General features: G+C 32.8%; 1 protein-coding gene across 2 annotated transcripts; it reads right to left on the reverse strand.

The window, feature by feature from the left end:
* Window positions 1–7,123: 7,123 nt before the first annotated feature.
* LOC108820030 (uncharacterized) lies at window positions 7,124–8,447 on the reverse strand. 2 transcript variants are annotated; one of them, XM_056992047.1, is made up of 4 exons: window positions 8,199–8,447; window positions 7,960–8,042; window positions 7,624–7,833; window positions 7,124–7,496 (listed from the first exon to the last, which is right to left on the reverse strand). In XM_056992047.1, exons 1-4 carry the CDS (start codon window positions 8,320–8,322, stop codon window positions 7,257–7,259), a joined length of 657 nt encoding a protein of 218 aa, XP_056848027.1. In that variant the 5' UTR covers window positions 8,323–8,447; the 3' UTR covers window positions 7,124–7,256. The 2 variants fall into 2 exon arrangements, with proteins under 2 accessions (XP_056848027.1, XP_018448525.1); XM_018593023.2 differs by having other exon boundaries at window positions 7,125–7,496; window positions 8,211–8,445.
* Between the last annotated feature and the right edge of the window lie 3,588 nt (window positions 8,448–12,035).

Raw genomic sequence — 12,035 nt, forward strand, 5'->3', positions numbered from 1 at the left:
TTCTTTTGTTTTAATGTTAATTTTATATTGTACTTATACCTTAGTATTTTAAGTTTTGAAATAATGTATATATATAGTATAGATGGACTATATTTTTTTATAGAAAATTTGATATATCTTATTCATGTAGATTTTGAAATTAGTTATTATATGAAAGTAGAATATAGGTTTGAAAAGGTGATATTTTTCTTCAAAGACTAAGTACAATGTAATATTCCATTTTTTAAAATAAATAAAATGTCAAGTATATATATATATATATATATATATATATATATATGATAATCAATCCTATTATTTTTTACACCGCAAGAGGAGTGAAATATGGTAAGTTTTTAGGAATAATTGGTAGGAGAATATTAATTGGGTTGTTTCATTTTAGGTATGAATTTTAGTTGATTGTATAACAATTATTTGTTGTAAGTAAGAAGAATAGAAGAGAGGAGAAGAGAGGAATTGGTGTGTTTTATTCCATGAATAATGAACTCATTATATATGATACAATAGCTTGGGTACAAAGTCTAACTTGGAGTAGGTAATAAGTAAATCTAAGACTTTCCATATGGACATCACCACAATATTTATAACATTTCCCCTTGATGTCCATTATATCAAAGTGCTTTCATAACGCCGTAGATGTTGCCTCGTTAAAAACCTCACCAGGAAAACCCAATAGGAAAAACCATGGTTAAGGAAAAAAGAGTGCAGCGCGTAATGACTTCCCCTCATGTATACATTCGTCGAGATATTTGAGATGATGTAATCTGATCAGGTGAACTAACTTCTCGAAAGTAGCTGCGAGTACCGCCTTGATGAATAAATCAGCCAATTTGTAGGACATGAATATCACCGTTCTTCTGAAGTGCATGAGTCCTTCTATGACTTGATCAGTTTTTTCGATTCTCTTGCTTTCAAAGACTTTAAATCAGCATTAGGGTTTCAAATACTCCTTTCTGGTGTGTATCATTTGTGTGTTCTTTGTGGCCTCATTAAAACCTTGTTATGGGAAACCTAATAGGATAAAAACCATGATAAGGAAAAAGAGTACAACCATACACATTTTCATATTTTTTCCCCTGAAAGCAATATCTTCAGGATATGCATTTCAATCAAATAAATTCCTTTGAAACTGAGAATATCATAATAAACTCTTCCATTAGAGTATTCAAGATCTATGGACTTCTGGTCCACAATTCTCGTTTGATATAGACAATAATTTCTTGGTCTATTTAGACTTCAAGCCAAACATCTTACATACAGTATTCTAGACATTCACCTCGTACATACGAATTATTCATTCATAACTATAAAAGTTACTATTATGACTTTCTTTCTTGTCATATAAAATTACGTCTTTCAGTTATGAAAGAGATTAGTAACTTGCTCAAATAACACTCTTAAGTATGGTACTTCAGGACCAATCATATATATGATCATCTTAAAATATTTAAGGATCTTTTAAGATAACATCTCTTATTCTAGATGTCTAGTCTGGAGCACATAATAGTGTAGTCTTTTCAAGATCTTTCTTCCAAACAAACCATTTGTTATAACTCTTCAAGAGTTTGGATTTTATTCAAATCAATGATTATATTGATTCATAATCTCTTGATAAATACAAATGGATGTACTGATTAACTTATAATATTTCATATATCCCATAACACATAACACATATTTCGATCGAATACTAGAGTTTCCGAGAACATGATTTTGAAATCACCAATCCTTCAAGGATTATATCTCTTAGGGATTATCAGTTTCCAACGGGTTGTATAGTTCAAGTTCTTCATTTATTGTCAGACTAGTAAGAAACTTGAAAGTAGTTGCATCTATCATATGAGACTATGTCTCTTCACAATCAATTCCATACTGGTCTTACTTTGGTGCAATGACTCATTTCTATCCCACTTGTTTTACACCTTCTAGTGTATGGACTACTGGTCCAAATACATCTCTTTTTCACAAGAGTTTGTATCTTTGTCTATTACTTCTTTATGATTTGGCCAATCATTTATGTGTGTACACTTTTCAATAGACTTTATTTCATGATCCTCTTTCTCATTCATCATATCAACTGCTACTTTGCATGCATAAATATCTACGACGTCGATTTGCTTATCGGTTCCTTTTTATTACACACATGACATAACTTATTGAGATCTCTTTTCATTGTCTCAGGTACCTGAATTTTCTTTCAGTCATGTTAATGTCTCTTCTAGAGATCATTCAAAACTCTTATTCCTCTTGACCATTATTAATTTATGCTCATTTTCGTTTACGAGGATTTTTATCTTTGGAACCAATATGTCTATTACGCTTTAGGCGTAACTGGCAGTTTGATATTGTTCTTCTGGAACATTAATTCTTATTTAGAGCATTTATACCTGGTATATATGATTTGGTCACACTATATTATGGTCATTAGTTGCTTCTGGCAACTGATTTACTAAGCTATAGAATTATCTTTTGGACTTCTGATTCACTTTCTCTTTAGTCTGAGGATCAATGATAATTCCATTCAACTTGTTTTTTTCCAGCTTTTTATTTTCTCCTCCTTATGTTGGAAATACTAATTAAGCTTTTAGCATTCATATCGAGCCTTACTTATATCCTTCGGGGATGGCTATAGATACTTAAGTATCAATTGATCATATCCAACATATATTACCAACCTCATTTGAAAATCTTAATTAAAGCTCATGTGGTGGAGCAACTCGAATGTATATCGCCATCCCACATTCTTAGATGAAAATGGTTGGTTTATGATCCAATACCAATGATAGGGAGAATTAATGATTACTTTTTGGCTTGATGCGAATTAGTGTTGTTCAAAATATTTAACACTTATCCCAATGAATTTTCTATAGTCGTCAAAGACTTAGACGTGAATTCACCAATAAAGATGCATAGTGGGTGATCAGTCCACCAGCATCTCCTTTATTTATGCCAATAACTTCATTTGGCTGGTGAAAACCGTATTTTTATTTTATCTTATGAGCAAGAAACATTTGTGAAATCATTCACAAGAATCTTCTGGTTCTTCAATGAATATCACATAAATCTTTATGTATCTTTTCGCATCATCACTGAACCAAAATGATCTAACTGGTTCATGCCAAGTATTTTGTAAACTTCTGGTTTACTCTATATATATCTCCATTACACTAATCTTTGTGTAGTACAATATATAAGAGGATGTAGATACTTTCTCTAAAATGGTTTTACTGCCTTGAGAAATATTTTTGGAAGTGAATTCCTTTGCTTAGTATCTAAACATAACTTGTCTCAAAATTCCATAGATTTACTTTGAGAAAGATTCATCAATCTAACTTTTAGTGTAAACATAATCTTCTGGATGTTTCACTTATTATAAAATATGAGATTCTTTAACTCTTCCCCTCGAGATGATATCACTACAGGTTTATCAATCTCGATTGAATCTCATATTAGAATCAACAAAATGCCTTACATGGGCCATGTATTCTTTCTTAGATCCTTCTTGCTTTTGAGACTCTTATAAGAATATAATACATTAAGGATTTTAAATTGCATTTTTATATGCAATAATATTATGTACTCTTCTGGAGCATCATATATCCTCTTCTTGAACATTCTATAAGATTTTTACTATCTTATATTGTACTCACAATAATTTTCTTTCATCTACAGATGATTGAATCATATCTCTTCTTTATTACCATCTTTATTTTCTCAACTTCAATTGAGAGTATGAGTTCTAAAAAGAAACTCTTTGGATCTTAACGTTATTTATATCCACATTCACGTCTGCAACCACTTTTATATTCATTTTCTTGAATTATACTATTTATGTGAATTTTCTTTCTCAGTATAAAATGTCAAATTCTCTTCAGGAGAATCTTTAGATTCAAAAGATATAGTGAGCTTTAGGTAATCACATGAATGTGATCGTACCTTTCTTTGGATTGTTTTCCAAAACTTATGGATCTTCTAAAGTCAAACCTTAAACTTACAACTCTCATATATAATGGTAATAAAATATAATCATAAGCATCTTAATATATCAAAAAAATAGATAATATTTTTGAAATTTAATTGATTATGCATTAATAAAAGTAAATAAATTTTATCTTAGTAAAAGATGCAGTCAAAGATCTATTAATATAAGATAAAAATAAGGAAAATGCAATCATCTTTAATAAAAAGTAAATAAGCTGTATATGCATAGATTTATATACAAAACTTATAAGGCAATATCAATATTCCATTATCAATGCATAAACGTTTCTCCCAAATCGTAAAAAAAAATATTGATTCAAGATCTTATGCAAGTAATATATTTTCAGGCTATTCCAGTTTAACTAAATGGAAGATAGGATAAAAATCGTGGATTTATAAAAATAAACGTGTTAATGAACTAAAAATCTACACGTCAAGACAAATGAGTTGACAATATATATGCAGCCATATATTATTAACATGTGGCCATATAATTCGTAAGCTATTAAACCACTATAAACAACATTCAGCTGCAAACTTTAACATGTAACTACTAATTCGTATGAACACTATTAATATGCAATGAGTCATCCCATGATAATCATCACATATAAAAAAAAAATAAGAATGCATATGAATATAAACCAGTTTGAGCATTAGCTTATGATCATCGACAAGATCTTTTTTAAATCAAACAATTTTCTTTTCTTGAAACAAGGATAGATCAATATTGTCGATTAAAACTCCTAAACTCATATTATGTATGAATCCATTCTTACAAACCATGAATTGATAATAAACATGATTTGAGGAAGGAAAAAAAAAGAATTATAATCTATACCTATTAACTCAAGATCGCTAGAGCTTCGTGCTGATAACGTGTTGTAAGTAAGAAGAATAGAAGAGAGGAGAAGATAGGAATTGGTGTGTCTTATTCCATGAATAATGAACTCATTATATAGGATACAATAGCTTGGGTACAAAGTCTAACTTGGAGTAGGGAACAAGTAAATATAAGACTTTCCATATGGACATAACCACAATATTTATAACATTATTGAATATTTTGTTTAGGTATATAAGATTATGATTCACTTAAGACATTTATGATATGTAACATATATGTGGGAGATGTTCAATCCGGTAAAACTGAACTATTTAAAACCAAACCAAACTAAAATAGAGAAATTGATTTTGGATTTGGTAATGCCGAATAGATGTCATTTTAAAGAAACCGCGATATATGGATTTGGTTTCGCATATATACCGATCAAACCGAATAAACCGGTCAATTAAAATATAGTAATATAACTATCTGTAAATTATATAATAAGATTAATAATTTACACATAATTTATTCTATTGCTGTAACCTTCATAATTAAAATATTGATTTTAGAAAATTAAAAATTTGATTTAAATTTACAGTTATTCTTTTTCATTTTTTATCAAAATAATTAAAACAGAATTCTACCTTTTTGTTGAAAAATATGTGTGCTATTATTTAGTTATTTATAATATTATGGATTACTAAGTTTTATTACTTTTACTCTATAAAAACTATTAGTATTATTAACTTAACATGTTTACTAATTATTATAAATAGTAAAATAAAATAAAATTGTAACATAGATCTAACTAAAAAGTCTATAAAGAAACAAAATATACAAGAAAATATATAACTAAACAGTATTAATCTGCAGATAAAATGCATCGTCAAACAACTAACCAGTTTAGATAGTAAATACATGATCAAAGGCAACCAACAAAGTTTACAGAAGTCATATTTAAACCTTTTTATTTTCTTGTATGTTATTCGATTCCTAGATGATATGATGCAATATTTTGCAGATTTAGGATAAAAAGCTTATCAGACGTTTTAGAGTACTGCAAACATAACCGTTCATTGTGTTCATGTGCTGCGGAGAGGCATATCCATTTAGGATGTCATAGATGCATAATCATTCATTGATCCGAACGTTACAGGGAGAGCTGTATTGTGAAAATATTGTCTGGAAAATTATTCGTCAGTATCGCATATGTTGCATGTAATTGATCATAATATGTAATAGATTAGAGATCCTATGTTGGTGTATTTGAGATTTGATCAGTATTGTATAAACAATCAGCTTTATTGTAGAAACCCTAATTAATAACAACAAGAGCTTTCGGCTTTCCCTCGTTTTGGTTTAACTATTTTGAATTCAAAGTTTAAACTGATTAAAAATAAATTTTACCTAGAGGTTAAATAGATTGGCCATCATATTTATATTCATAAATAACCAATGATAAAATTCGATAGAAAAGTTTATGTGATAGTTATTTTTAACAATACAGTTTATCTATCGTCATTTTGTTTCAAAACTGGATTATATTGTTTCTTAAACTATTTAAAAAAAATCAAAAGAATAATAGGTAAATTATTCAAACTCTTAAACAGTGTTCATATATTTCATAGGTGTTTTTCGGTTTAATTATTTAAATTTTGAACTAAACTATATTGTTTAACTATGTAAAAAGTCACAATCCTAATTGTTTTTCAAGCCCACTTACACCACTGATACGCTATTTACTGTGAAATACTTGCATAACTCCAAGTATCCAACACGAACCTCGATTATTTTAAGAAGCAGGCCTTTTCTCCATTACATGTAAACCGAAAGAACAGTATTTTTTTTTTATCAAAATGAAAAACAGTAAATTTTAAACACAATTTCTATGATAGATTTCATAAAGAGACCACATCTGATTTTTTTAGAAAAATTTAGCATCTAAACTTAGTCATTTTATCATGGAAACTTTGTAAACTTTATTTTGATTTCTTCTCCCAAAAGGATAATAAGCAGAGTAAATTGCATTAGATATCCTACAAAACTTTAGCAACCAAATAACTTTGTTTTTGTTTCATCTCACGCACATTATTTTAGGGACTGCAACTTTCTTCTCTATAAGTCAATCTATAACAGTATATTGGTCAGCCCTCTAATCACGCCCAGCCCTTCTACAACGCAAGTACTTATTACAAACCATAAAAGTATAATTTAAATTGAAGGGTAGATATTTTTGTGCGCAAGCTTTCCAAAAGGGAATCGAACAAAATACATGGAAGTAGAAATTTTTAAAAGTCTGTAAATATCTTGAAGAACTTATAGTATTTTCTATAGATGGGAAAAATAGAAACAAGATTGGGTAAAAAATCCTAGTAACAAAAGATAAGGCCAGGAGAGAAAAAAACACACATGAACTTGTCAATGATATGTTTTTGAAGCTTGTATTTCATGCAAATCCCAAATCTGCTAGTTCATAACTAGAGGGTAAACGTGGGATGGGTCGCTCTATAGGGCCAAACGGATTAAACGGTCTTCTGATAGGATCAAAGGGCTTGCGGGAGATCATGTAAGCAGATCCTTCAATAGTATTAACAGTTTGATCTTCTTGATTGTTGTTTCCGTGAGTACCATTCCATATCTCGCTCTGCTTGAAGTTCTTAGTCAATGCCTCGAATTCTCCATCAGTCTTTAAAAAAAGGACAAGTAAAATTGGTTTTGCGTGGTGCCTAAGGTATTGAAAACAAACAACTACGATATTCTTTTAAAAACCTAAAGTGACATTATGTTATTAAAAGAGAATGTTGATATATTACCTGACGAGGCGGAAAAGTGGAAAATAAACTTTGAGGAGCAAACACCATCTCGGAGACAACGTCTTTTTGAATTTGTTCACCACAAGGGATAGATTGGTAAACAAGGCTAGACTCTGCAGTAGCTTGTGGCATCACTGGCATGAGCTCTTCGTTGGCTTCTCTTGCTATATTATCGGGTTCGTATAGGTTAAACCAGCTAAGTAGTATATTCTGCAAAGATCAATGGTACATAAAAAAGAGGGCGAGAAAGCATCAATTATGATGAAATTGATACGTATTAACAAACAGAAGTTACTTAGTTTACAAAAAAAAAACAAACAGAAGTTACAGACATACCTTAAGTTGAGTTATGTTGAAAACAATGCAACTGTAAAAGTCATCAGAAGAAGGAATATGATATCCTTTATTATTCATTCCCTCTGTAACATTCAACCCAAAAAAAAGATTAGGTTTATAGAATTTGTATTTCTATTTTACTTGAAAATTTAAGGAAACTTGTAAAGCAAGAAAAAAGGAAAAATCACAAACGGGGTAAACTAGGAATATTTGAAATTTTGAATAGAATCCATATAAACCGTTTTGAAGACCTAGTGTTGATGAATCGTTGGAGCTCAGATGATCGACGGGATTTTGAGGTTGCTGAGGAGGTAAAGATGATGATGACTGTGTCAAGTGCGAACTCTCAGTCTCTGTTGTCATTCTAACGAGAGAAAATTTTGGAAAGAAAAAAGTTTTTTAGTTTGATTACTTAGGGTTCTTTCTGTATCTCCTCTCAACTTCGTCCTCTAGTGAGATTTTTTTTTTGTGGGTGAGTTAAAAAGACAAAAAAAAAAAAGAGACGAGGATTTATCTTTATATTTTATTTTATTTTATTATGTGGAATTTTTGATGTGTTTTTTTCAGAGAAAGGAAAAAGAAACTTTTAGTATGCGATTAATTCTCATAGTCTTATAGATTCCCTTACTATTTAGAAAACGAAGAAGCTAGAAAATACGAAAGTGATTAAATACATAAAATATTATCATGCTAATTTGAATTTTTAATACTATTTATTAGTAAGATGATTATGTTCGGTAAAACATCTAGTTATTAGATAAATATGAAGTATATTTGGATAATTAGTATAACCTAGTGGACTATACAACAAACTATATTTTTTATTCTAGTAATAATATACGCTGTTGATGATAAATTTGTAGGAATTCACGTTTTAAACTGACTTTCCCACGATTCAATTTAACTTAGGGTTCTTGCTGATGATAAATTTGATTACTTAGGGTTCTTGCTGATGATAAATTTGTAAGAATTTACGTTTTGAACTGATTTTCCCACGATACATTTTTATTCTAGTAATAATATATGCTGATGATGATAAATTTGTAGGAATTCACATTTTGAACTGATTTTCCCACGATACATTTTTTATTCTTGTAATAATATATGCTGCTATGATAAATTTGTAGGAACTCAGGTTTTGAACTAACTTTCCCATGATTCAGTTCAAAAAATGTAGCCTTTCAATTAAATTATATTTTTATGGTTTAAAATAAGTGATTTACTTGAGTTCAAGATATAAATGAAAGGCTAGATATATCTAGCCCATCCCTTCTATAACGCAAGTTATGGAGCATCCGGTTTGCGTTGTTGACTTGCTTGGCCTGGCAGGGGAGCTAAGAGAAGCTCATGAGTTCATAAAAGGGATCGGCGAGTCACAGAAAGCAGGTGTATGGGTTGATTTCCTAAGTGCTTGTAACTATCATGGAGGCACAAAGTTGGAGAAAAAAAGTTTTGTTTGAAACGAAGCCGCCAATGCAATCATCTTACTATTATCAACTACATATGTTGGTTTAAGAGGTTTGGAAGAAGCTCCCTAGTTAGTGATATTGACATTAGTGTTTTTTTGAAATTTTAACTCCGAGTGAATCCTTTAGGCTGGTGGTGAGAAGTAATAAGAACAATAGGCAGTACCTTCCTTGCAAAATCCAAGAAAATATCATTACAACATATTGGTCTAATTAGAGTTAGATTCGGTTTGGTCTGATTAGATACGGTTTGATTCAATTGTACATTTCATTATTATCTCAGCCGGTTTGTTCCGGTTCATATTGTACTAAGTGTATATAGTGTGAGCGATGCACACATTAATCAATAACAGAAAATCCTTTCCTTTCTTTGTCTCTTCTCTCTCTTGTCGTCTTCTAGACCTCCATGAACGTGAGAAGAAACTTTCTTTCTGTTCACCTCTGAAACACTAATATGGTATCAGAGCGTTGAGTTAAAACTCAACATCGGTCCATTCTCTTTCTTTTGAGCTCCATTTTGCTCATTTTTTTTTTCGGTTCTCTGTTCTCCTTCTCTCTGTTTTCGCCGTCTTCTTCGTTTCCTGTCTCGATGGTTGTCAATCTACGTCGGAACCGCCGTGGTCGTTTTACCCGTGCTAGCAGCTCTAATCCTCTCCGTGGAAGCCCTGCTTCTCCTTTCGATGAGGATCCTTCGCTTGCTCTTTCCGCCGTGATGAACCCTGACAGTATTCACTCGCCTCTGTTTCTCCATAGTGCTGACCATCCAGGGATGAACCTCGTTTCTATTCAACTGGATGGATCAAACTACACACAGTGGTGCTCAGCGATGAAGATAGCCCTTGAAGCGAAGAACAAGATCGTTTTCGTTGATGGATCTTTTCCGCGACCCGATTCAAGCAACAACCTTTTGCGGATCTGGTCTCGTTGTAACAGCATGGTAAAGTCCTGGCTCCTTAACTCGGTGTCTAAGCAAATCTACGGTAGTATTTTGTCTTTTGATGATGCAAAGGAGATTTGGCTTGACTTGCATCACCGCTTTCACAAGACGAACCTACCACGAACTTTCCAGTTGGTTCAACAAATCCAAGACCTTCGTCAAGGCTCCTTGGATCTGTCAGGTTATTACACTGCCCTCAAAACCCTTTGGGATAACCTCGATAGCACTGAACCTCCGGAAGTTTGTCTCTGCTGCAACACCTCTAGCTGTCTCAGTCAACGTGCTGCTAAAGCAAAGGTCGAAAGAGGACGCACTATCAAGTTTCTGGCTGGTCTTAACGAGAAATACTCAATCATTCGCAGCCAGATTATCATGCGCAAACCTCTTCCTGACCTCGCTGAGATCTGCAATATTCTGGACCAGGACGATAGCCAGCGTCAGTTCAACTCTGTGGTCTCTCCAACCACTTTTCAAGTGGGTCATGACTCCTCTCCAACAGCTCAGTCTGGTGCACCTGCTGGTGACAACAACACTCCACAACAAGGAGCGTTGAACGCTTTTCAGAAGAGGACTGGACCTACTTGTTCTCACTGTGGTAATACTGGACACGTGATCGATCGATGCTATAAGCTACATGGTTACCCTATTGGATGGAAGAAAGGAGGCCGCTGGAACAATGACAAAGGATCTCAGCCAAAGCCTCCTGCTCCTGCTGCTGTCACTGCTCAAGTCACCACTCATGATAAGCCTCATTCACCAAATGGTTTGGCAAGTCTTGTTGGTAACTTGAACAAGGACCAAATCCAAAACTTCATTGCTTACTTCAGCTCTCAACTGCAAGTTAAGCCTAATGAGTCTGCTCCATCCACATCTCAGCATCAAGATACCTCCGGTATTGCTTTCTCTTCCTCAACATTCAGTTTTGTTGGGATTTTAAGTGTCACACAATGCGCTACTGATTCTCATACATGGGTGGTTGACTCCGGTGCTACTCACCATGTCTCTCATGATCGTAGTGCCTTTGTTAATATTGACACTAATGTTCAGCACTCTGTCAATCTACCTAACGGTTCTACTCTCAAAGTCAGTGGAATCGGTCAGATAGTGATCAGTGCCACTTTAACTCTGCAGAATGTTTTGTACATTCCAGAGTTTCGACTCAATCTCTTAAGTGTCAGCTCTTTGACGTCTGATACTGGAACTGAAGTTCTGTTTGAATCTGGTTGTTTCCGTATACAGGATCCTACCAGGGGATCGATGATTGGAAGCGGTAGAAGGATAGCAAACCTATACGTCTTGGACGCGAGAAGCTTGGAGTCTCCTGCTCAAGATCCTGACACTTCTTCTTTTATTCATTCTGTTGTCGATGCATCTGTTTGGCATCAGCGTTTTGGTCATAGCTCTTTTGAAAGACTTGAACTGCTTCGTGATGTACTTGGATTTTCTAAGGCCAAGAATAAGGGATTGTTACATTGTGATATCTGTCAACGAGCCAAACAAAAGAAGTTAACTTATTCTCTGCATCCTAAAATTTGTTCTGCTCCGTTTGAATTACTTCACATCGATGTATGGGGACCGTTCTCTGAAACAACTCAAGATGGTCACAGATACTTTCTTACGATAGTAGACGACCACACACGCGCTACTTGGGTCTACCTTCTTAAGCTCAAGAG

Source organism: Raphanus sativus, chromosome 8, assembly GCF_000801105.2.
Source record: "Raphanus sativus cultivar WK10039 chromosome 8, ASM80110v3, whole genome shotgun sequence".
Lineage (NCBI taxonomy): Eukaryota > Viridiplantae > Streptophyta > Magnoliopsida > Brassicales > Brassicaceae > Raphanus > Raphanus sativus.